Source organism: Neomonachus schauinslandi, chromosome 3 (assembly GCF_002201575.2).
Source record: "Neomonachus schauinslandi chromosome 3, ASM220157v2, whole genome shotgun sequence".
Classification (NCBI taxonomy): Eukaryota; Metazoa; Chordata; class Mammalia; order Carnivora; family Phocidae; genus Neomonachus; species Neomonachus schauinslandi.
The window spans coordinates 104944664-104970695 of record NC_058405.1 but is presented as its reverse complement, the minus strand read 5'-3'; the positions used below and the strand labels follow the sequence as shown (position 1 = coordinate 104970695).

General features: G+C 33.5%; 1 protein-coding gene across 1 annotated transcript in view; it reads left to right on the top strand.

The window, feature by feature from the left end:
• Positions 1-25114, top strand: part of LRP1B (LDL receptor related protein 1B) — a 1499204-nt gene extending 1474090 nt beyond the window's left edge. The window contains exons 87-91 of the mRNA XM_044913608.1: positions 11640-11716; positions 18926-19016; positions 20181-20325; positions 23402-23500; positions 24974-25114. Coding sequence (XP_044769543.1) covers positions 11640-11716; positions 18926-19016; positions 20181-20325; positions 23402-23500; positions 24974-25114 — 553 coding nt within the window. The remainder of the gene's footprint in view (positions 1-11639; positions 11717-18925; positions 19017-20180; positions 20326-23401; positions 23501-24973) is intronic.
• The last annotated feature ends 918 nt before the right edge of the window (positions 25115-26032 follow it).

Genomic DNA, 26032 nt, shown 5'->3' with positions numbered 1-26032 from the left:
ATGACATGGTACTCTGCCGGATCAAGAAGCCACGGGTTTGAAAAAAAAAAAAATAGATTTTAAAAATGAATCCCAATTTGCAATGAAAAAGAGGACAAAGATATATTTCAATTAAAAAACAGCTTTTAAAAGTGGTTTGTGGTAGACAAGGCACACAAGAGCCAAGTAATAGAGGACATCCTATCTTGGGATTGCAGTCTGTTTTGCTTGTTTCATTTTTTCTCCTCTGGTTCGTTTGTCATCTTAATATGGAAATGCTAATAGCATGCACTTTCTAAAATTGTTCTGAGGATTAAGAAATGTAATATATGTAAAGAACATAGGTATTTTTCTGCAACATAAACATTAAAAAAAAACTGAAAAGGAAAATCCTAAAGCCGTTGTAACACACCAGATATAAATGATCAGAACCTGGTATAATTTGGGCTTCTAGGAGTCTGAATATGAAAAATAAAGGTTTTGTTTTGTTTTGTTTTTTTAAGTGCTTGCTATTGAAAATAAGGTGCTATGTGGCATCAAGAAAAGACGAGCAGTGCAAGTATAGTAACTGGGAGGGGAGCTACAATAAGTAACACCCAACTCAAGTCATACTGAGAAAGAAAGGACAGTGGGTCTGCCCTAAATTACCCTTAGAAAACACACAGAGGAATTCGCTTCATAAACACTTGTGCGGTAGAGGTTTTAAATGCAGGAGGATGCAAAACGAATATATATATACCAAAGGGACATTCATTAAGAGAGAGATCTGCATTAGGCATTTTGTCATTTTCTTTGGTTTTGTGATTGTTCCAATCTAATTATTTTATTAAAAGTTCAGCATTATTTTCCAAGTCCTGAGGGTGAGAGAAACACATAAGGAAATGTATAAGTACTAGAGAAGCCTTTGTTGGGACTTTTGGGAAGAGGCTAATGAGTTCTGTTTCTGTCACAAATTTGAAAGAGGTAGGAATTATTCTCTACATTCCAGCTAATTAAGGCCTTAGGTTCTCAAAATACTGGCCTTGCAGAAAGGAAACTACACGTTTTGCTCTTCCCCAGTCTTGTTGTCAGGCTGAGCAGCGCTCCTCCATGTGGACCAGCGACCTTGTGGCCCCATAGAGAATATTTGAGAAGAGCCCAAGGAACTTGTCATGAGTGATTTCAAACAGATCACAACTTTTCAGCAGGGGTATTGAGCAAGTCAACTTCAGCGCCCTGTGTTGTCCACAATTCAAGAGTCAGGTCATTGCACCTTCCTTATTTGCTTTCCTGCCCCTTGGCATATTTTCAAAGCAGAAAATATGAGATGTGCATGTCTTTTGGAGTACTAAAGGCCAAGAGAAGCTGTCACATCAATATCTATCCTTTATGATCCCAGGTAACAAGCTGTAACTTGTCCTAGCTTTCACATGCTAGCCACGCCATGGGGAAAACACACAATACAGATATCACATCTTTCTGTACAAGTTTTAAGTCCGCTTTTTGCTTTGAGAGTATAGTAGCACTGCTTAACAAAGAACATTTATTACAGAGTTACATATATGGGCAACTGTGATAAAGCTTTGATGTTGTCACATTCTCTTCCCTTGATTTGGGGACATATAATCATATATATGATTTCGTATAATCAGCAAATCAGAATAAACAAAGAAACCAAATACAATGTAACTACATAATATTTTCATTTGTTAATGTTACCTCTTTAACAATTTAAATTTTTTTTTCCTTTCTATTTAGACTGGTTTCCCCAGATTTTACTGCTATAGAAAATAACCACAATTTCAGGTGCTTTTAACAACAGAGATTTATTTCTTGCTCATATTCCATGCTGGAACAAGTCAAGAAAACTAGACCAGTCAATCTTCGACCTAGTACCTGATCCCAGACTAATTTTATACGCTTCTAAGAAAAGGATCAGGCACATATGGTTTAACTAGCAACATTGATTTAGGATTAAAAAGTAAATTAAAGATTCTTTATATTATCATTATTCAAGAAAATATGTTCTTTCTCCTTTTTTTATAGTAAGATAGTAACAGAAAGAAGTCATTATGTTAAAGGAGTACAAAACCTTAAGCCTACTACTTCTTCAGGGGGCATACAAATCAGAAATTTCAGTTATATAGATATTGGCATGATACATACAGTCTTTAAATTTAATAATTTAACAATCACAATATCATCATTTGAGTTAAATTAAGTTAAACGATGTGTAAATTTTATATACATCATTATGTCATTTAATCTCCCAGGGAAGCTTTTATTTATTTTTTTTAGCTTTTATAATAATCAACTGACCTTCCACCCCCCCCCAAAAAAAAGGAGGAAAGAAGGAGGAAAAATCTTTTGAGGCAGTAAAAGGAAAACATAAAAAATAGAAAGGTAACATATAAAGTAAAAAATGAAGTGGATTTAAGAGGAAAACAAAGGTGACGTCATGAGAGGCAAAGCAGGAAGTATCGCTCTCTCACTCTCTCTGTTATTATAAACTAAAAACTGAAATGGGTGAATTGCCTAAGGATACATCCTGTGTGAGGAGAGGAGAATAGATTACAATACAGGTCTGTCTGATTCCAAAATTCATGCATGCCGTTTGTGTCCCAGCATACCAGCACTTTAGTTTCAGACAACAGTTTAAATTAATTGATTGAATTAAATTACATTGAATTTGATATCAATAACTGGTTTCCATGCCAAAGTATTCATCAGGCAGGTACTTTTAGAATTTTTGTCATGGAAGGAAAAACATTTCTTTGTTGGCTGCATCCTGGGACAAGAACTGAATTATCACACAATTTGTATCATTGAATAAGTAAAATTTTTACATGCCCAGGTTGCTAGAATGTGGTCATCTGATTTTATAAAGGGAAGAATTAATAAATGAAAGGGGGAAGGCAGAGAAAAGGGAAGCAAAGAAAGAAGGAAAGAAGGAAGAACATATTTGCCTATTACTGTGGTTCTTAACATATGAAGTGTTTCCCATGGTGGATCAATATTCCTGTCAGCTAGAAATGACTGATTGGTAACCAGCTGAAAGCATGTTCTTATGAATGGTGCTGTATATTCTTCATAGAATGAGTACAGCACATGTATATGAAACTTCTCTAATATGCATATTCGTATGTGCTCAACCATGCATCCTCCATGCCTCATGGATTCATTCATTCATTTTGTCAAATGGCTGATACTGATTGACCAGATACACACATTGACTATGTGCCAGATACTGTTCAAGAAATGAGAGAATACAAAGATGAATAATAGATAATCTTCACCTTAATTTAATCATAGTCTAGCATAATTATAGGCAAATGCATATTTAGATATTCATTAATGCATATATAAATAGAGAATACAAATAGACTATACCATACTTATGATTGTATGTTGATCAAACACATAAAAATATTTATAACTACCCCCAAATTGCCATTTTCTCCATAATGTAAAATACTACCATAATATTGTATAGCATTTTAGATTTATTGAAGACATTTGTTTCTACCTTCTGAATCAATTTTTAGCCCATTGCCTGCATAAACCTCATCTTGAGTCAGAAAAGTAATCTAACACTTGGATTAGGAAAGAAATGTGTGTTAATGGGTATCTTTGGTCCTAAAGCCTATGTTTCTACCTGCAACATGTTCCTATAAATGTTGAACAAATCTGATGACTGTTGTATGACTAATTAACATTTATACAGGATACACAAATTTGTTAATTCATACTGAAGCTTGACTTTAGCAATTAATCTCTCATATGTCTTTTTTTTTAATTACTTGTTTTGTTTTTTTAAAAAAAAAATTCAATGTAAAAAAATCTTTTGAAAGTTCAGGTCCTAGATTTTAAGGAAGCCTGAAAGGCTGCAATTGGGAAGTTGATATCAATACTAATACAAGGTCGCTTAACAACAAATGGTTGGTGGGAAGCTTTGGTGATACGTTTTGGTAAATATGTAGTAATCTTGTAAGTAGAACAAAGAGTATGCTTTGTACCAGAAAGCAGAAGTCCATTTTTATGTCAGAATCATTTTTCAATGATTTAGGCTATAAATTAGCATGACTAACATCAATATGCCAGCACATGAGCACTGCAATATAAAGTAAATTAAATATTTTTTTAGAGAATTAAAGTTATATTGGACTTAAAGACATTCACACACTCAAAACCTTGTGATGACACTTCCTGATCTTCCTACCATTGCCCCAGATTTGCATGGGATTAATATACCTTGAACAATACTTAATAGGTGCAGTTGGATATGCCAGACAGCCTCATAATAATTGGTTTCAGATTTCACCATCCTGTACCACAGAAGCCCTAAGAATTAGGAAGGGCCTTCATGAGGTTTTTTTTGTTGTTGTTGTTTTAATAGAAAAATTCTTTATTGTGTACCCTTATTTTGTGCTAAATCACAAAATATTCAGGTGGCAAACTAGTTACTTTGCGTGCATGGCACGAAGCATAGAGAATTCCCCCCCCCCCCCCCCCCACGGTTTGCTATCTTTTTAAGAAATTGTGGGATTGGCCTTTCATCTTGGCTATGTGTAGACAGAGCTCTCTGCTGGTGTTACAGCATGCATTATGTTTTTTCTCCCACCTTTAGCTGTAGCATTGTAACCACTGTTTCTAACATCTGCTTTTATGTCTTCAGTTACATCCACCATATTACTTAATACTAATTTTATGATTATTCCTTTTCCCTTTCATTTGGTGCATGTAATGTATTCACTGAAGTAGAAATTGTCTACTCACTCTAAAAACACCTCATGCTTTTCAGATCTGCTTTCAATAAAATTTTCTGGAGATTATCTAGATCATAATAACTTTCCATTACTAGAGATTCTTTTTTTTTTTTTAAATATATTTATTCAGTCATCATTTCATACTTTGGTGCCATTTCTGCTCAAGTGGCCTGTGCAGAATTTTATGTTTAAACATTTCTACTTAAACCGCCCAATCCTAACGAACTTCCTTTTATGGGTAATTACTTGGCAAACTAGATTTCATTTTTTGTTTTATAGTCCTCATTACTTCTTAAAATAAATCATTTTAAATAATCCATTCTGTTAATTTTATTTCTTCCATGGCCACCTCTTCAATTTCTTATCAATTTTAACTTTTCCTAAAATAATTGTTGGTCAGAGTTTGTTTAATATCCTTTTTTTTTTTTTACTTTATCACATTAACACTTCGCAGAAACCAAAACTCTTTCTGACCAAATTCTCTTAATATTAAAGAAAGATTATTTTTGTCTTACTAATTTTATCAGTACTAGATAATACAATGATTTAATGTAATATTTTTAAACTATGCATTATAATATGTTCTTATAGAGTAGAATCAAGTATACTTATAAAAATAAACATAAATTTAAGCTACTACCTTAAGCTTTCTGAAGAAAACTGAACAAGGTAATACCTAGCTGTTGCCATGTAAGAAGTAACAGTTAAATTCACATAGAGAATAGTACTGCATAAATAGAAATTGGAGTACAAAATTGTATGTAAAACATACCAAGTCAGTGAAATATAGAGTGAATAGTTTTGGAAGTTCGAAACCGTACTGAGTAATAATATAGATGAATTTATAGGTGATGAATATTTAAAGATATATGAAACATATTTACAATATTTTGGAACCAACATAAAAATGTGATGTTGATATCAAGAAGGATATAAACACTCTTTAATAATATGTTCCTCATTGTCACTGATAGAGACAGAATGTTAAACATTACTGACCACAGTTCTGAGCCCATGTGGTAATTCCTACCATTTTACTACTCAAAACAATACACTATTTCCTTCTGTTCAGACAACACTTTGACTTTCTTATTGAGGGACCAGTGATCTCCTGGGCATGAGGGACTAAAGAAAAGCATTTCTTCCTACTCCTGCCCTGAATTAGAAGGATTGTCATTGAATGGCATTGTTGCAGAAAACAATGAAGAAATAATAACACCATGTTTTATTTCTACCACCTATTAGCTATTTGTTTTCCTGACAAATTATTTGAACATGCACTTCCTCATTTCACACAGTGAATAATTCCAACTCCTAGGTTATTATAGAAGTGAATAAGAGTGTTTTTCATATGAATATATTTATTCTAAGAGATGGCACAAAGTTCAGCAAATGTTAATTGGACCTTATGCAAAATTTCCCATTAAAGTCAGGGTAGGAAATTTTGGGGGCGTGTTACAAAAAATATGAATGGTTGTGAATATATGAAATAATTTTAGCTCAGAAAGTTGTGAAACAATAAGATATTAAAAAGTGCTTTATGGTAAAATTAACAAATAAGTGAATAAATATCTAGATATCTGTCTAAATATATAACATTTTGCAATACTACTGTCTGCAAGGAGAAGGGTACAAAAGGTACTGGGAGCTACATAAAGTAGGGAGATTCAAAGTTAGGAACACCATGCAAATGTAGTCGTGTTGTCAACACCAAAAGACTAAAATTTGCAATATTAACTGGAAAAAAATATTTTGGTAATGACTTTTATTTTTTTAAATTTTCTTTACATAAATATGGAAATACTACTATACAAATCTGGTGCACAAAATTTAATATTTTTCATTTTTTTATTGAAGTTCTTGGAGCACTAAAGGATGCATGACACTATGCACAAGTTTTCTAAGGTTTCCTTAATCCCTTTGTGCCATTTTCCCCGCTGTGAGATTTTTTTTTTTTCTTTCTGAATGTCTCCATCTTCATGGTTAATAAGGGCAGCCTATATAGAAGAGGAGAAATTCAATTCCAAATTGCTTGAAGGTTCACCTTTGAATTTTACTTTGGTCAGAAGAGTCCCATGACCTTTAAATTTGATGAAAAGAGGGAGTGGATATTAATCTCATTATTTTATTTTGAAGTTCTCCCAAAGCTGGTGACTCTAAACCACATTTCTGCAAAATGACATTTGTGGTCCATGTAAGTTGATCATTGTTACATGGTGAAAGGCAATATATCAGATTTTAATACACCTTTAGTATTTTATACCTGATATTCTCAATCCTCAATCACTGTACTACTTCAGAACTAGCACTATTTTGGACAGTTTAATTATATGTCTTATATCTATGCTTAAATGTAAAGATTATTTTTTATCGCCCTTATATATGCCAAACTGATTTTGATATTATAAAAATGTTTACTCTTCTTGCTAGTAATATCTGCTATACTGTTGCCTTTACACAAAGATATTCCCTTGTGCTTCAGAATATTACAATTGAAGCAGAGTATATAGTAAATATATAATAATTTCACAAACTTTTAAAGGACACAGTAAATCAACTAACTACACATTTCATATGGTAACATTCAGATGAGAATTAGTTACCGAAATGAAAAACCCATTCAGCTTTCTAGTACTCTATGTAAAGAACTTCTACCAATATAATTTAATTTTTTGAACAATCATTCTGGGCATGCATATTATTATTTTCATCATAAAAACTTTTTAAAAAATCAAATAATGTTTGATATAAGAACAAGGTCTGTGGGACTATAATAATAATTTGTCTCAAATATTTCTTGAAGTGTGATTTGTGAATTACTTGCATCAGAATCACTTCACTAAAATAAAGATTTCTGGCCCAAACTTCAAGCGGCTTAATGAAAACCTCTGGTATTTGGGACTCTAAAATTTCAATTTTAGCATTTTTTTCAGTTTGCTAATCATACTAATGTAGAACATAAATGAAATATAAAATGTCATAATTAAGACTTTTATACATATAGCTATAATGAAAGGGGAAGAATAAGATTAAGAAAACAATGCAGCAGTAAATAATCTTTTTTTTTTTTTTAATGTCAATAGCCTTAGAGAGAAGGGAAGAAGTCAAAAACAGTGTGAAATCTGTAAAGCTTTACCAGGCAGCTATTGACTTCAAGAAACTGCTAGGGGCCATAAAAAAAAGAATGAAATCTTGCCATTTGCAACAACATAGACAGTATAATGCTAAGTGAAATAAGTCAGTCAGAGCAAGACAGATACCATATGATTTCACTCATGTGTGGTATTTAAGAAACAAAACAAATGAGCAAAGAAAAAAAGAGAGGAGACAAACCAGGAAACAGACTCTTAATGACAGAGAACAAACTGATGGTTACCAGAGGGGAGGTTGGTGGGACGATGGGAGAAATAGAGGATGGGCATTTAACAGTACATTTATCATGATGGGAAAAAAAATAAAATGATAAAAAAAAAACCCTGCCCGACACAATATCTTTATATGATGATGGAAAAAAAGAAGGATAAAAGATAGTTTAAATAAATAAGCCTCTCTCTACCTCTTTCTCTCTTTCTGTATCCGTGTTCCAACAATACCTAGTTAAAATTCACCGAAGTATTTAAAAAGTTAAATAATTCAGACTGTCATAGTGATAAACATATAAGAAAAAGAAGGTGATTTTTATTGTCCTAAGGTTAAGGATAGTAAGAAATACCCTATAGAATAAGTGTAAAAGGAATGACATAGAGGTGTTTGTGCTGGTAAGAAATAAAAAGGGGGGGGGGATTGCTGAGTGGCTCAGTCAGTTAAACATCCAAATCTTGGTTTCTGCAAAGACCATAATATCATGCCTTGTGAGATAGGGCCTCGTGCTGGGCTCTGCACTCAGCAGGAGTCTGCTTGGATATTCCCTCCCTCTGCACCACACAATTGTCTGAGGATGACTAGCAGGAAGCAGTGGATTGCACCAGTACAGATTAAAAATGACCATGGCATGGACTGTGGATTTTGTTTGAGGAATAATGAAAAAGAGACAGATGCCAGGGATATTATAGTCAGCATGATAATGCAAATGATTCAGTGAGGAATTGGACAGGAAATTTTGATGATCTTCAGACATTCTGATTCCTAAATGCCCTGCCATTAATGGCTTTGACCATTGTAGTCTACTCAGAGTATGAAGATTTATGAATTCCTATAAAGATGGTAAAAATACTTGGTCTTAAATCAACCACTGGAAGAAGAACTCATGGAGCAGCAAATGCCTTAAGTAGTCATTTTGTAAGGTAGTAAGGTAGGCAACAAGAATAATGATTTCTATTTGACTTAATATCTCAAAAGAGATTATTTTTTAAAACTATAACAAATGTAGAACAGTGGAACATATTTTATCTTTGGCCATAAAACATTGCTTTATAAGGAGTATAGGGAAAATTGCAAGGTGATCATCAGCCGATTAAGATGTATAACTGTTAAAATTAATTATTTCTCCCACATAGTCGTTGAGAGTTATTTCCAGTATGTAATAAGTAAAATATTCCCTGAAGATTAAAAATTTAAATGTGGTTCCACAATTTAAAAGAAGAGAGCTTTATTACCATGAGCAGGTGATTTCTTTTATCCATCATAAATACTGGGTTCCAAGCTATGGATAAAATAGATACTCGGTACTGTTGACAAATACCACCTGTCCTACCTAAATAATTCCAGAGTTTGGAATTAAGAATCACACTATCCTTATCTTCTTTGTTTAAATATCTCTCTTTCCTCTTCTGGAGTTATAAAGCCGTATTTTTCATAACTTCCTAAAGTACTCAGGATGCATGATGTTCATGTCAGAACATAATCTGGTCAATTAGCATTTAATCCTCCCAACTCTGAGCAGTTCCATTTTTTGACTTCTCAGCATCTCAGTGTAATGATGAGCCCAGAGGTTCTTATCTCTAGTAATAACATAATAAAGTGTATCTCAGGTCATTCCTCTTATTTAAAATGAGCCCTGATTTAGGTGTCTTTTGGTTTGGTTTGGTTTGTTTATCAAAGTAGGTAATGTAAAGAGCCAATTTTTATATTTTAATCAGTAATTCAATATGCCAGCACAAAAATAGCCTTCTATACATAAGCACTATAATAAAATTATTGAGCAATCAGTATTGTTTTTTTTTTTCCCCATTGGAATATGTAAAACATCCTCAGGAAGATTGACAAACGTAAAGCTATATATAAAAAAAAGAATTTTGCAATGATCAGAATTCACTCCAACAACATATTTACTAGATCATCCTAAACACCTTATTTTTGAATTATCGGTGGACTGTGTCAAGAATTAGAAACTGAAAAGAATTGGAACAATTTTCTAGATCATTCATCTGCAAAACCACAACTGAGGGAAAATTGTTTTTAAAAATCGGTGATTTTATCCATTGTCCACTTTATTATAATTATGTGAAAATGTGCTCATTCCATTACCTCACTTCAGGAATGTAGACAGAGTCACTGACCTGGTCTTAAAATTTATTTATCTATTTTAGTGATTTATTGCATTATGGTATATAGTAAATGTGTATAGGAAATACATATGTAAGCTTTTTATAAAGAATCTAAACAAAAAGGTAAGACGATACATAAATGATGCCCTAATAATATATTAATTTTCATTTAAACCATAATCCATACTCATACTTTTACAATATCATTATTAATCAAATATCTATATTCTTGAATTATAACATTATTGTCAATTATGCTGACATTAATATATGCTTTAATGAAATAAATTTTTGTTTTCATGATTTGAGTTTTTCAGTCATGATGATTTTATAAGATTTTGCCCACGTGTTAGGAGAGCCAACACTGTCCTCACGAGTATCCCAGATAATTCACATGGCATCACCAAAGCCTAGTTCCAACAACAGCTTCAGCTATCTGAATTGGCTATGACAGAACTGGCAGAAACCTAGAAATTGCAGTTATTTAGTTTGGCTACCATGCCCAGAGAAATCTATTTGGAATGGTTCTGGAAGCTGTTCTTTTATTGTGTGCAACTATTCTTAACATGGTGGCATTTGACAATCATTTTAAATAAGAACTGAAGCCAATTAAATGGTCTCTCTGTGGATTTCCTCTGACAGATGCACAGAGGCATCTTGTGTTAGCCAATAGGCATTATTTAAACATAGATAAAACCATTCCAGCATTTATTTTGATGTATCCAGCTAATTATATGGCTGAGATTTATGTTTAAATAAAAGATTTTAATCAGATCTATTGTTTTCATCCTCTGCTAGACTTCTCATCATAGTGTCATGGTACCTACATGGGGAAGACAACTTCTCCCACTAAAAACTTGGGCACACTGTCTTGATTCCATAGGAATAAAAGTATGATTTTAAATGGGAATTGACTGCATTTCCCTATCTGTGATTAGAAGAGTAGAAATTCTGCAGCTCGATGAGACAGATGAGCATTTGCTGTTCAATGGTTAATTACACCTTGGACATAGAGCAAGGCAGGGGGAAAATTCCCAGAAACTTAATAAGGATGGATTTGCTTGACAGGCAAACTCAGTTTTTATCATGGCTACTTATAATTTTCAGTACTTCTTAACTCCCAATTCTTAATTAAGATTTCAGTTTTGCTATAAAATAAGCTAAATTTAAGATTTAACATAGGATAAGGAAAATTACTATAAACCTAAATTTTAAAAAAGTATTTCAACAAGTGAAGTCCAGTTGAAGTTACCCTCAGCATACTGGCAATACACAGAACATTGGCAGAACTCTCTACCTAATATTTATGTATCTGTGATGGCTGGCTTCTCCATTTCATTTGGTTGAAGTTACTACATTAGCAGATTTGTGAGTTTTGTTATGAACCCAATTTTTCTTTCTTTTTTTTTTTTCTTTTTTATTTTTCTAGATGCTCCACCAATTGGTCAGGTACACAATGTGAGAGACCAGCCCCAAAGAGCAGCAAGTCTGATCATATTAACACAAGTAAGTAACTCAGGTGAACATCTTGGGTGTTCTATATGGTACAGAAATGATTTTTTATGCCATTACTAGGGGACTGGAGTCTTGGAAAATCTCCTTCGTAGAATTTTGCAGGAAATACACTGCAATCCAGGTGTTTTATAAAAGCTGGAGCACTGAGCTCACCTGGTGACAGGATCCAGCATTCACGTGCTCTTTCAGGCAGCAAGAGTTCAAACTCTGGCAGTTTTCAGAATGCACATCTGCAAACCTAGCATAACCTTTTCTGGGGAAATGTACATCAGCTACCAAGACTGCAAATATCACAATGGATATGAGAATGCTCCAGGAAAAAAATGTTTTAATTAGAGCAAAGTGTATTTTCTTAAATTGCATTTCAGTATGTTGTTGTAAAGCAGACTTGACTGTTAGTCTTAAAGAAAAGTATATTAACGAGCAAATCTTAATAAGGATCATGGTTGATTTATTGCTTCTTTGTCTTCAAAGTATTGGTTTTGAAGTGTATTAAAATATAGCTCAAAGATTTTGCAAATCTTTTTTTGTGCAGCTGTAGTCTTAGGACAGGTCACTGATATGAAAGTCCATCTACATCATCATTGTGTGTCTATGTGTATATTTTTAACAAGTTTAAAGGATTTTATAAAGATTTTCAAAATGAAAGTCAAAAATAAAGTTTCCCAATTCACACATATTGTCATTAATATTATTATGAATGGAGAACTTTTGAAGTATGTAATATCTATCAAGTGGGTAAATATATCCTTGAAGAAGAAAAATATCACTGATGGATAACTGTTTACCTTAGCAATTTTCCTCTAGTCCATCACTGCTGGTGAAAAAAATTTTCATGAAAACAAAAAAACATACTATGGAGTTTGTGAAAAAGGAAAGGCACTCTCGAAGTCAAAATATGCAATTTTTTGTACCCTACATACCGGATCTCAGTGTTTGCTGATCTACTTGTTTGTTGCTCCTGCCCAAATAGTTTCTCTGTCACTGCTTAAGATCCTTCAAGCAACACTGTCCAAAGTCCCACCATTTAGAGATTAATTTGGGCCAATAAGCCTTAGCATTTTGAAAAATGGCAAATAGATCTAGAGTAAATAGCCTAGATGTGCAGAGATGAGATGAGTAATCTTTGATCATAGAGTGTTTGGGGCTTACCCTGGAATTTGTGTGTTGTCCTTAGGGAAGGAAAGGGAAAAGGCCTTAGGAAAACTATGCGCACATTATTGTAGGAATAGAGCGCTAGGATTTGAGGAATTGGTTCATAAAAGTTAGTAGAAGAGGCAAAATATACCTTGCCTAATTTGATATTGCAAAAGGAGAAGAAGAAGAAAAAAAAAAAAAACAAACTTCTTATTCTCTCTTCCCAGGATCTAGGGCTCATATCCACACTACCTATAATTGTTCTGGAGGCACACTAATTTACATATGATTTTGTGAACCAGTTCCAAACTCAACAGTCATTAACAGCATTGTTTTTAAATGAAAAATGCATTTCAGGTTACCAACCTATAGAACACACTGAATTTATAAGTTGACAATTGTGGAGACTTAGCCTTTTATTTTGCTGATTTCTCCATTATCTAAGATAAATGAGATATATAGCTTTTTAAAGAGTCAAAAACAATTTTAAGTATTGATAAACTCCGTGAAAAAACAAAGTAGCACATCAATTGAATTTTCAAATTTTATGTAAGTTCCACTCTCAAGGGAAAGTCTGGTGTTTGGAAATGGTTTGGGGGACTGGAACAACAGATGTTTTTGTTGGAGGGTGGTGTCTCCAATTATTTGCAGGGGCAAAAAGCTCCATTATAAGGCAAATGCCTCTAATTACATACAGCAGTTCTAAAATAAAGACTATCAAACAGAAGAGTTGCAAGTATTTGTAACCTTTTTCCCAAAGATTCTGATGTCCTTCCTTCCATCACTGATTTAAAGTCATTAAGTTTAATGGAAGTATCGATGCACACTGAAAGGGCTATTAGCTATGTAAATGTCAAATTTTCTTAAATTTGAGCAAAGTTGACCACATAATGACACTATTAAAAGGCACTTATCATCAGACATTTATGCTTAGAGCAACTTGCCTCAATAACTCTGGAAGAAGGAAAAAAGGTAGTTAAACTAATCCTACCTAAGATAAAGCCCAGTAGTTTTGAATGGTTGTCAAATGTTCCCCAAACTTGGAGAGAAGTCATCTGCCCAGTGAGAAAGATAGATACTTTAGCAATGTTCAGATCTGCATTTCCATTAACAGTGAAGCATTCCTTGATCATCAGACCTTGGAATAATAAAGAATACACTGCTTCTGTTGGCCTGACTACTGTCAGCTGGCATGGAGATTTACCTTTCTTTTTTTTTTTTTAATTTATTTATTTGACAGAGAGAGACACAGCGAGAGAGGGAACACAAGCAGGGGGAGTGGGAGAGGGAGAAGCAGGCTTCCCGATGAGCAGGGAGCCCGATGCAGGGCTCGATCCCAGGACTCCGGGACCATAACCTGAGCCGAAGGCAGACGCCCAACGACTGAGCCACCCAGGCGCCCTTTTACCTAGTTCTAATGATGCACAACTTTCTTAATCATCTCTGAGTACTCATACTGATGTTTTCTGGTCGTTGCTGTTTAAAGTATCCAAGAGATCAGCCTGTGGAATTAAACAGATCTATTATCCTAGCATGTTCTCTGAGGTTCCACTTAAAAAAAGCTAGTCTGACTCTTCTGAAGTTATTTTGAACAGTTTTAAATTAAATATGATAAAATATTCCTTGGGTACTTCTATTTAAATTTTACCTAAAGTTCTAAGGGAATGAATGCTCAATGTTTGAATTATGCTGTTCATATTTGCTAAAATTAAAGAGGATAAGAATATACTCAGCATTTGTGAGGCAGTAATATTGAGATGCTGTATTTTCGTACAGTGACAACAGAGATGTGATATCTGTTAGGGAGTTGTTTCCTCTTCTCCTATTTTGCCCTTATCTCTTTTATGCCATCTTGTTTTAAAATAGAAAAAAAAACTAATTATGTGATACCAAGGAACCAAAAATTTGCAAATACGGAGAGATAACTGAAACATGCAACAAAATAATGCTTTTGTCCTAATTCTCCCAAAGCAAATATTTATCAAGCCTCAACTAAGTGTCAAGTACTGAATGAGATCCCAGAGACAAGTCAGTGAGTGAGACAGTGCCTCTTGTTTGGAGCTGAGGTTCTAGAAGGGTAAATAGCAATAAAGCAAGGAAGCAAACAAATGAGTAAACGTGCAGATTTATAAAATAACTAAGTTTTGATTGGTTCTGTGAAGTAGGCAAAAAAACAAAAAGAAGCAAAAATAGAGAATAGCAGGTGAGAACTGAGGTCAGGAGTGATTTCTCTGAGTGATGATACAGAAGCTGAGATTTGAAGGATTAGAAAGAGAAGAGGCTGAGGGTATTTCAAACACAAGGGACAGCAGGTACAAAAACGCTGGAACAGGAAAGAGTTCGAGATGCTCAAGGTCTTGAAAGGCCAGTGTGCTGGCATCAGGGGACAAGAGGGAGAGTGACACAAATTGAGGATATTTTCTTGATGACTTTTAAAATTACAGTTCATCACAGTGCTTAAGAGAAAACATCCTAATCACAAAAACATATCTACATTCACATTTATGCATATATGTGAACATGAATTTAAGAGCAGAATACATAGCAACATATCAAAAGAGATTCATTGTAATGGCATGTTTAATATTTATATTTTTCCACTATAAATTCAACCAATAAACAAAAGGTCCTCTTCCTCTGACTTCCATGACACTGAATTTTTCTGGTTCCCTTCTTACCTCTTGAAGCAACTTTCTTCTTTGTGAGATGTTTTCCCTGTCTCTTCTGGGCAACGCATTCTCCACTTACACTATACACACTCTTCATGGTGGTCCATAATTCTTGACCTCACTTACCGACTCTATGTTGATTACCCCTACATTTCTATTCTGATCCTGGTTTGTCTCCTGAGTTTGAGACATAGATCCCATTGCACAATTGCTATATCCATATCTATATCTATGGCAATGTCTATATCATCTGTATTCCATGGGAAGCTCAAGTTCAGCATGTCCCAAAATGATCTCACCACCTTCCCCTACTCAAGCATGGTGCTATGGCAATATATATTTTTAAGTATTTAATAAACATGTATGTTATACTTTCTACATGATAAACAATCCTATTTACATTACTGTGAGGTCATATTAATGATGACTCTCATTTTATGGATGTGTGAACTGAGACAAAGATAATTAATTTGCCCAAGGATACATTGCTAGTAAGCTGAGGTTTGGACAAAGACAGCCTGGCTCCACAGTCCATAATCTCAACTGCTGAGCTTTCCTGCCTCTCCCAGGGTAAGGGTCTCTTCAACCTAACAATTTGATAACACAGTCCCTTCTAACAGAAAAGTATTGTGTAATGAGGCTTCAGAACAATGTTGCAAAGAAAGACTTGGATTTTATGTGACAAGTTTATCAAGATGTCAAGATATCCTCTCCATCTTTAGTAAGTACAGAACGTGCTTTTTTAAATATCAGTTTAGGGGCACCTGGGTGGCTCAGTCGGTTAAGCGTCTTCCTTTGGCTCAGGTCATGATCCCAGGTCCTGGGATTGAGTCTAGCATCTGGCTCCTTGCTCAGCGGGAAGCCTGCTTCTCTCTCTGCCTGCTGCTTCCCCGCTTGTGCTCACTCTCTCTCTCTATCAAATAATAAATAAAATCTTTTTTAAAAATCAGTTTAAACAATCCACCAATAAGTTAAAGCTAAAAAAAAGTCACCTGCAGTAACCTTTGATTGATACATGTTAAAATATATTTACTGCTATATATTCTACTTATTTTGATAAATATCTGTCTTCTAATTCTTTTAAAAATATATGTTGTTACCAATTGTTCCATTTGATATAAAAATTTTATAAAATCCAATTTCAAAAACTTGCCCAATTGCCACCTGCATTATTTATTGGCTATCCTAAGCATTATTGCAGTTACCTTAATTGGTTATATAAACAATTTAGAAGTCTAGGCTCTTAAAGTGCTGCAATGTAAGGAGCTGGAATTGCCATTACAGATGGGAGAAAGAAAAAGATGGAGATTGGTAAGTTTTTTAGCATGTATACATAACAGCATTTCTACCTTATATAAGAATAAAAGAAACTATATAGAACAAATAAAATCTTTTTTTTTAAATAATATACAATTGGCAGTGAAGGGAAAGTAACTATATACCCTAAGACCAGAATTGGTATTTTATATCTATCAATTTACCACAAATTTTAGGGGAAAAAAGAAAATAATGAAGTAGGGGTATTTATAAAGTCATGATCAGTCAGTTGAAGTCATAGTTTATGAAGAGACCAAGCTGTTCACTGGTATTTAAAAATTTGTGAATAAATGTTAATTACTATCCAAGGTGCCAGATTCTCTACTTTCTTTAATTACTAATAAATTACACATTCATATAAAGTTCACTTTCCCCAAACCAAGAAGGTAATATAATATCAAACTCGCTAAGTTGTATAGTCCTGGTAAAAACACGAAATAATAGAATGAGCTTTACATTTTAGAAACTGACTAAATAAGGCAAGTCCCTTTTTTTTTTCTTGCATGGAAAAGGTAGTTATTTGGTTATTTTAAACAAATGATTTTTAAAGTTCCAAATTAGAAGATTATTTTATACATGATATTTCCTTAATAAAGCCTTTTTGGTATTTTGGTAAGCAATCTCCAGTATGGACTATGTCACACAGATATCTTCTGTCTAGAGTTGTCAAAACTGATCTGTATTACTATTTTGTAACCCTTAGGAGCTGCTTATTATGCTAAATATTACCATTCATTTCTACCACAGTATTTTTACATGCATGTGTATTTGCAGAGGAAAGTTTATATACTTACTAATTCCTAATATTTCATTCTTGAGCCATTCAAGATCCCCACAAAAAATTTCAATTAGTTTTGAGGTTCACTTGCTTTAGTTTTTCGCTGACTCAACGGAATCAACCAGATGCTTATTCTAAAGGGACAAAAGTCTTTGTGTCATAGGCACTAGATATTTATCTGTTGGAAAAGTTAACGTTAGGGACTTGATAGAACTACTTAATACTCTCTTGTTATTAAGCAACCTTCTCAGTTCTCTTCCTGCATGACATAACTGTAGGTGTATTCTCCTGTGGATCACATTACCAGCAAAGGGGTATTCTCTCCTTCCTCTGTGGGGGCCGGGGGGAGGTGGTGGAATGGATGCTCTTATTGCCAAGGCAGAAATACAGGTTCTCCTCCATTTTGTTTCTCCCCTATGCTCAGATGCATAAAAACTAAGACCCAGTTTCTCTGACCACTCTTGGAGATCTCTTCCATAGATCTTTTATTCCATTTTGAAGATAAGTGATACAACCTAAGATAATTTTTGTAAATACATGGAAAAATGTGAAAATGGACATTTATAATATAAGCCAAACCCTCAGGTTTATTTTGCTGAAATTATTCTGGAATGGAACTTAAGAAAGAGAATCCCCTTTGCCTCCCCACGCCCCTATTCTGTTGAACCAAATTAATAGCCCTGTGTAGTAGGTCTCCTTGTCTCTGTTTTATTGGTGAGGAGCATGAGCCTCAAGTTTGAAATAACCTATCCAAGGGCTCATTCTAAGTAAGTCGTGGAAGTGATATTCAGGCTCTGTCTATCTGAATCCAACTCTGATGTCCTTCTATTTGACCAGGCTGCATTTGCCACAATTACTCACTGACAGAGAATATTTATAGCTAAAGGAACAAAAGTAAAGGTGGGATTGTAGCCAGTGGAACTATGTAAATGTGTATTCAGTCACCATTGATTTACAATTAAGTTACCAACATGTACTTACTTACATCATTGCAAGTAAATGTGTATAGTGAGAATCAGACTCAGACTGACAAAGAAATCAGCATTTCTAACCTCAAGGTATTTAACTGCAACACATAAACGAAAGATATCTAAAGAAACATTTCCAGCAGATCAAGTATTTAATAGGAGAGTGATTTTTCAGTAACAGAGTTATGAACTAAGAATATAGACATTTGGCCTGAGCCTTACTTTTCATTACATCAATGGTCAAATGATTTGGTATAGTAAAGTATTCAGTTATATCACTCTTTAAATCATTTTATTTATGTGTTCACCTATTCATGCATTTCTTTTTCAGGAAGCATCGCTATCATTGTGCCGCTAGTCCTCCTGGTGACTTTGATAACCACCTTAGTAATTGGTTTAGTGCTTTGTAAAAGAAAAAGAAGGTAAGATTCAATGGTTTAGACAAAAGGTCGGTAAATAAATTACATACAGAGTTACAAAAACGTAGTGTTTTTCCTTTTAATTTTTTTAATTCTTAAAAACATGATTTCGTTATTCCAACTGCAAAATCTTGTTTTCGAACTATTTTATCCTTCTATTTCATTTTAAAGTGAGTATAATTCAGAACTCTTGTCTCCCTTGTTATGTTGATGGGATGGCTCCATTTATATATTCTAACAAAACTAACAAGGGCACATATTAATTAAAATTTCAGTAGAATTTTACATTTTTGGTAGTTTTTCCATGAAACAGCAAGAGTCTCTGAAGTGCACCCTATTATCTTAATGTGTAAGATTAGTAATATCAGTACAATGATACTGAATATGTATTATGTATCACAACTTGTGCATTTCATTCACAAATTCTGCATTGGTTTATGTTATATATTCCTGGAAGTGTGATTTTTCAATTTATGTGAATATGCAGTTATAGAGATCTGGAAGGAGTAGGTTGTCTGTAGGGTTATTATCTGGAACCAAGTGTCTGTGAGTCAGTTTTTTAAAAAAGGATGACTTGGAGATTGAAAACAATCTATTTCAGGGGTGCCTGGGTGGCTCAGTTGGTTAAGCATCTGCCTTCAGCTCAGGTCATGATCCTGGGGTCCTGGGATTGAGTCCCTGCTCAGTGGGAAGCCTGCTTCTCCCTCTCCCTCTGCCCCTCCCCCCGCTTCTGCTCTCTCTCTCTCTCTCTCTTTCTGTCAAATAAATAAATTAAACAAAAAAAAAGAAAACAATTTATTTCAAAGATTCTTTATCACTACTTTTTAGTCATAGTTTTCAGAAATAAAGGGTAAAAATTAATTTAAGAAATAACGAATTAGTGAATATTCAGTTTCAACTAACGTATCAGCTATTTAAGAGGAATATGTTCCAAGTGCATTTTTTGCTGTCAAATCTAAGTAATTTGGGGAAATAACTAACTTATCACATTAAGACTTTTTTGGTTCTTCTATGACTTGATAAATATTTATTTTTAATGCACTTTTATTCATGAACTCTGTGAGTTATGTTAAAATAAGTCAGTAAACCTACAAATATGATAGCTTTATGTATCATGATTGGAATATTGAGACAGTTTACACTTACATTAATGTTCACATATTCTAGGACAAAAACTATTAGAAGACAGCCTATTATCAACGGAGGAATCAATGTAGAAATTGGGAATCCATCTTATAACATGTATGAGGTGGATCATGATCACAACGATGGAGGTCTTTTAGATCCTGGTTTTATGATAGATGCAACAAAGGTAATATGTTTTAAGATGATGGACAGTAAGCACTAACATTCCTGAGTCATTTATCTGTAATATAGTCCTGAATTTTATCAGCATTTCTTTTATCTGAAGTTACAGTGAAGAACTTTAGGATACATTGAATGTTATAGTCTCTTTTAAAGAAAAAAATAAAATTATGGCTTGCATTCACGTGAAGCATGAAGTTAAGATAACATGTTTTGGAAAATACATATGTATTCATTCATTGAGTTTATAAACATGTATAGTTTACTTAAAATAATGTTTTACTCAAATGTGTTGAGATGTTGGCGTATCTAAATATACAGCCTAGCATAAAAATACTGTCTGATTTATTTTTTAATAATAAAAAGAGTGCAGTACTTCATTGTCAAAATAAGTATTTTATTTCCAGTAGTGTTTCATTGATTCAGCTAAGCTGTGCCCTTGGATTTGTTTGTAATCAAATTACTTTTGAAAAATATTTTTCTACTATAACAGCCTTCCTATCGATTTGAGTCACGTTGTTGATACACACAGCCTAAAAATCTAACTTTTTTGGTAAAGTTTCTATTCTTATCATTGTATGCTCAGGTTAGCAGCTTTTAAGAGAAATAGATAAATGATACAATTATCCAGATAAAGTAAACTTGCAAAGATTCACTACACTGTATTATCTTCATATTTTGTATGGTAATGATAGACTATTCTACTGTGAGTTAAGAACATCAATTTGCTATTACGGAATGATTTTTCTTAGCTTACTCATTCATTTATTGAATAGCTAATTTATTTTCTGATATACTAAAGATGCTTTGTCCAAAATGCACCTTTACATTGTAAATAATCACCATCTATGTCCAAATGGGTTTGTGCTCATAGCAACAGCTGTTCCCAAAGATGTTGAATAGAGTCCCATACATTCAGGCTAGTTCTGAATCCATGGCCAGACTATCTGAGCCTGAAATCGATGGTCAAATATTTATTTCTCTGAAAAGGAATCAATTATTAGTGCATGTATAAATTTTTACACTATCAGAGGATATTGTAGTGACTTTTTTCCTAATTAGAAGTAAATTTATACTTATTATTAATTATTAATTCACTAATTAACTCCTACATTTGAAATTGTTCATGAAATAAATCCTAGAAACCTAAGTTTCAGTGTTTTCTACTTAAAAATGGAAGACTCTATATATTATGCACATTGTTATTTCATAATTTATCTATGAAGAAGATAAATAATAGACTTCTCATATTCTTTGAATTTTTCTTAGGAGAAAGTACATTGTAAATATAATATGAACTGATGAGAACATACTTTATACACTTTTCATAAGGAGAGTTCTCATTTTCCCCATCATTTTTATTTCTAGTGATAGAATTAAGCCAATTTGGGTTACTTAAAGAAAATAGCTTTTTAGTACTCCATTTAAAAATTTTTCCACATTTACTCTAGGAAGATAAAACTATGCTTCAGTGCCCCTCAGATATACTTTTAATGTACTTTGCACATAACATTCAATAAATATTTATTTACCAATTTGCTGACTGATTGACCAAAATTACATTAATGTGACTTAGATGGCTGAGTCTAGCTAGCTTCTGATTTTTGAAATGTAGATATGAATTACTGCCTAAGAAGTAACTGCAAGAGACACAACTAGTCCTAATAGTTATAAACAATTTTAGAAAGAAGAGGACCACACCGAAGCAACCTTAATGACCAAATGTTTTTCATAGAGTATTTGCTGAGTTATGATGGTTTGATATAGTCATGATGTGATCAAATGAAAATTGCATCACACATGAAAAGGATTTTATAGAGCATTTTCATTATTTTCAAAATGGATAAATTTATACTTCAATCATATCTTCTAGTCAAAATAACTGAAACAGTAAGTAAAGTTAATAAAAAAGATTTGACTATGGAGGCAATCACAGAACAGTTTGAAGATTTCAAAAAAAGGAAATTAGTATTTACTGGTTTTATCTCCAAATTCATCTCAAATTTTACTTAGATTATTTTCAATATTTTTTCAATGAGGTCCTTATGGGGGAAAATGAAGAGGCAATATTGACCTGATTTTATTTTTAAAATCTTTTTCTGAGACCCTTGCTCTTATCCCCAACTTTGTGATTATTCATTGTTAAGAGTTGATAGTTATTTTTTTTTCAACTCACCTTTAATTTACTTCAAATTTGTACATTAATTTTTTATGGTCTTCAAATTTTTGCCTAGTTTTTTCCCCCATTTGGGGTCACTAATAAGTACTCTATCCTGAATATGACTGTACCAGATTGGCTAATTCTGCCCTTAAACCCAAGAAAATCTAAAGTCAGTGTTCTTGCACGGAGACTTAGTGAACTAGTTTAATTAGTAATTCACTTGGAGAGTCAGATTTCCAAAATACAGATTTTTTTTAATGTAACATTTTTAAATTTTTTTAAATATAGAGTGGTGATGAATCTTTAATTAGAAGCAGTCAGGGGCGCCTGGGTGGCTCAGATGGTTACGCGTCTGCCTTCGGCTCAGGTCATGATCCCGGGGTCCTGGGATCGAGTCCCGCATCGGGCTCCCTGCTAGGCGGGGAGCCTGCTTCTCCCTCTGCCTCTGCCTCTCTCTCTCTCTCTCTCTCTCTCTGACTCTCATGAATAAATAAATAAATAAATAAAAAGAAGCAGTCAGATATTTGAGTGTTCAAAATGGGCTACTGTCAGAACTTTTCAAAGGGACAAAACCTTAAGTGGGGGAGTCTTGTATATTTTTCACAGAGTAGTTAGCAAAGATAGGATTTCTTTGGGAAGGATGAAGTTAAATAAATAGAAATGTATGGAGGTGTCTTGATGCATGGCGTGTCTATCAGTAAGCTGTATATAACAGAAATGTCTACTTAAGAAGCACAGATCCAATATTTATATTTTTTTCTTAATCTATTAAAGCTACGATGAACACACTGTTTGTGCCCCAGGGCTAATGAGTATTTTTATGCTATTTTTATGCTATTTTTATGACTTAATATGAGTTTATGTCAATGAAAATCGTTCCATGATATTAGATCGGAAACTAAAATTCTCTGTTTACATACAGGCCAGGTATATAGGGGGAGGGTCCAGTGCTTTCAAGCTTCCGCACACAGCGCCTCCCATCTACCTAAACTCTGATTTGAAAGGACCACTAACTGCTGGGGTGAGAGAAGAAAATTCATTATTTCATATCCATTCCACCACAGAACCCCTCGCAATGAAAGATGATGGCTGGACTTAGATAAGGGATGTCTTTAATTGAGTTTTTAATTAACAAGAGATTTCAAAACAGTATTAAAACCTGAGGCTTATGTTAGATGTCCCGCTTATGCAAGATTACAAAGAAAACATGTTATCATTTTAGACAAGCTAGTAAGTAGAAATATCTCCTCTGCTGATTTTGAAAATGTCACAGCACTTTAACAATAAAAATGAGTTTTTGCTATTCTTAGAAATCTCTAGCCAAAAATTTAAACTGAAAAATTTAAACTTAAATTCATGTTTGGTTTTATTCACTTCCTATTAAGATATTCTGTTTAGTATTTACAAGTTTGATGTCCACTTAAATAAAAATATACTACAAAATGTGGCATCATATTGAGAAATTAGAAATGGTCTAATGAGACCCCTCTTAAAATTTTTTTTTATTAAGTAACTAGTTTCTAGAGGAAGGTACTCAGTCTTAAGTTACATGGTTTATGGTAGATGGAAGAGGGATAAAAATAAGGGTATAAAGATTCCTGGGGATGAGTATGTTCTCCTTTGTACCTCTCTCGCATCAGCTGTTTTTCATTCTCATTTTTTATCATGTTTGTCTCATTTGCATGGCTCAAAGATTATATGTTTCTTTGTCGGAACTAAGATTTAGTGTTCTGCATTTGGGAAGACAAAAACAAAACTAAACAAAAACTAGGCAGTAACTTCTTGGGTTAAGTTACAATTAATAAAATGATAAACATTGCATGTTTTCAGCTGGAAGAGATCACTTCTGTGTGTCTCGATTCTACTTCAAAGTGCTCTAGGTATCTATGAAAATTACGATAACTATGAACTTCAAATCCTTGGAAGAGTCCGAAAGTATTTACAATAATAAATACATATAACTTGTTTGAAGCAAAAATATTGTCTTTATTTTAAAGTCTATTCCACCAATGTATTTTACTATTATTTTCTTTGTTTTCCTGTTTTTAACTTCATATTGAAAAAATTATAAGCCTCAAGCAACTAGATGACTTTCTGTAAACACATCTTTCCTGCCACTGCTCTGGCGATAAGGTGGTAAGCACACGGACTGGAAATAAGATGATTTGGTTTAATGTTTTATGCTTTTAAGTAATCTCAGTGAATACTGTCTTCACAAAGATATCCTCGGGCTTTTACTTTTATGTCAAAGCTCCACTTAGATTCACCAGTTACCTGAAAAACGTGCAATTATGTTTTTATCCAATACCGCACAAAAGTCAACTAAAGCCTGTAAACAGAATTTCAATTACATTTATGTAATTACTATTTAGAAAATTAAATGTATTGCATATAAATGTGGTTAACATTGAAAGATAGACATCCTAGAATATAACTAATGTGGTCAGAATTGATGATAAAAATTGAATTTCTCTATTTTTTTTTTCTCCTTCAGCCAACAAATTACTCCAATCCAGTGTATGCAAAACTATATATGGATGGGCAAAACTGTCGAAACTCCTTAGGAAGTGTTGATGAAAGGAAAGAACTGCTTCCAAAGAAAATAGAAATTGGGATAAGAGAGACAGTGGCATAATCAGTGATACCTTTTATATGCTGTATAAATGTATAAAATATAAGGATTACTTTTGTATATTCCAACAGTATTATACTTGTTTTGGCATCAGCATTACCTCCTTCTTTATCTTTCTCCTGGTTAATCGTTTTCTGAGTTTTCTGGGTTTTACTTTTTGCTGATGACTATTGATTGACCATTTGTATGGTATTTTTATGAAAAAGAACTGCACTACAATACAATTTACAACAATGCTGCTGATATGATTCACCTTTGGATTTGTTAAAAATTAAAAACAACATATTCCTTTGTAGTGTGAATATGAGCAATCTATTTTATATGAACTTTTTTCGTTCTACTTAATCAACAAAGAGAATCTCTGCACTTTTTCATTATATGGTCTGAAAGCTGTAATACAATGTCATTTTACTTTTCCATTTAAACTGATGGAAGAATGATTGAATGGTCAACTCTCTTGTTTGTGCACATTAAGATTGATTCAGACTGCTGAAAATATCTAGCCCTCACAATTCCAGCATCACCTGCTTTGAAATTAGCCTTAGATTGCCAAGTGGTAGATGAAAATTTTGAGGAAAAACTTTTAAAAATATATACAATTAATAATTTGCATGAATACCTACAACCACATTTGCCAAAATTTAGTGGACTCTATGTGATATACTAAACATATACACCCTGTAAAGAATAGTTGTATTTAGGTAGTAGAACATAGCAAAAATATAACCATAAGTGGAAAGACCACACTTGCTATGGGATAAGACCTTTTGTTCTCCCTCAGTCCTGAGGTAAATAGCCAGCCTAGAGCACAACAGGGCATTGGGTACGCATGCCTTAGGAAGTTCTTCCTAGTCATGTGCATTTTGTGGAAGATTAACCCAACCCCTTATCACGCAGAACACTGAACAATAATACATAAGC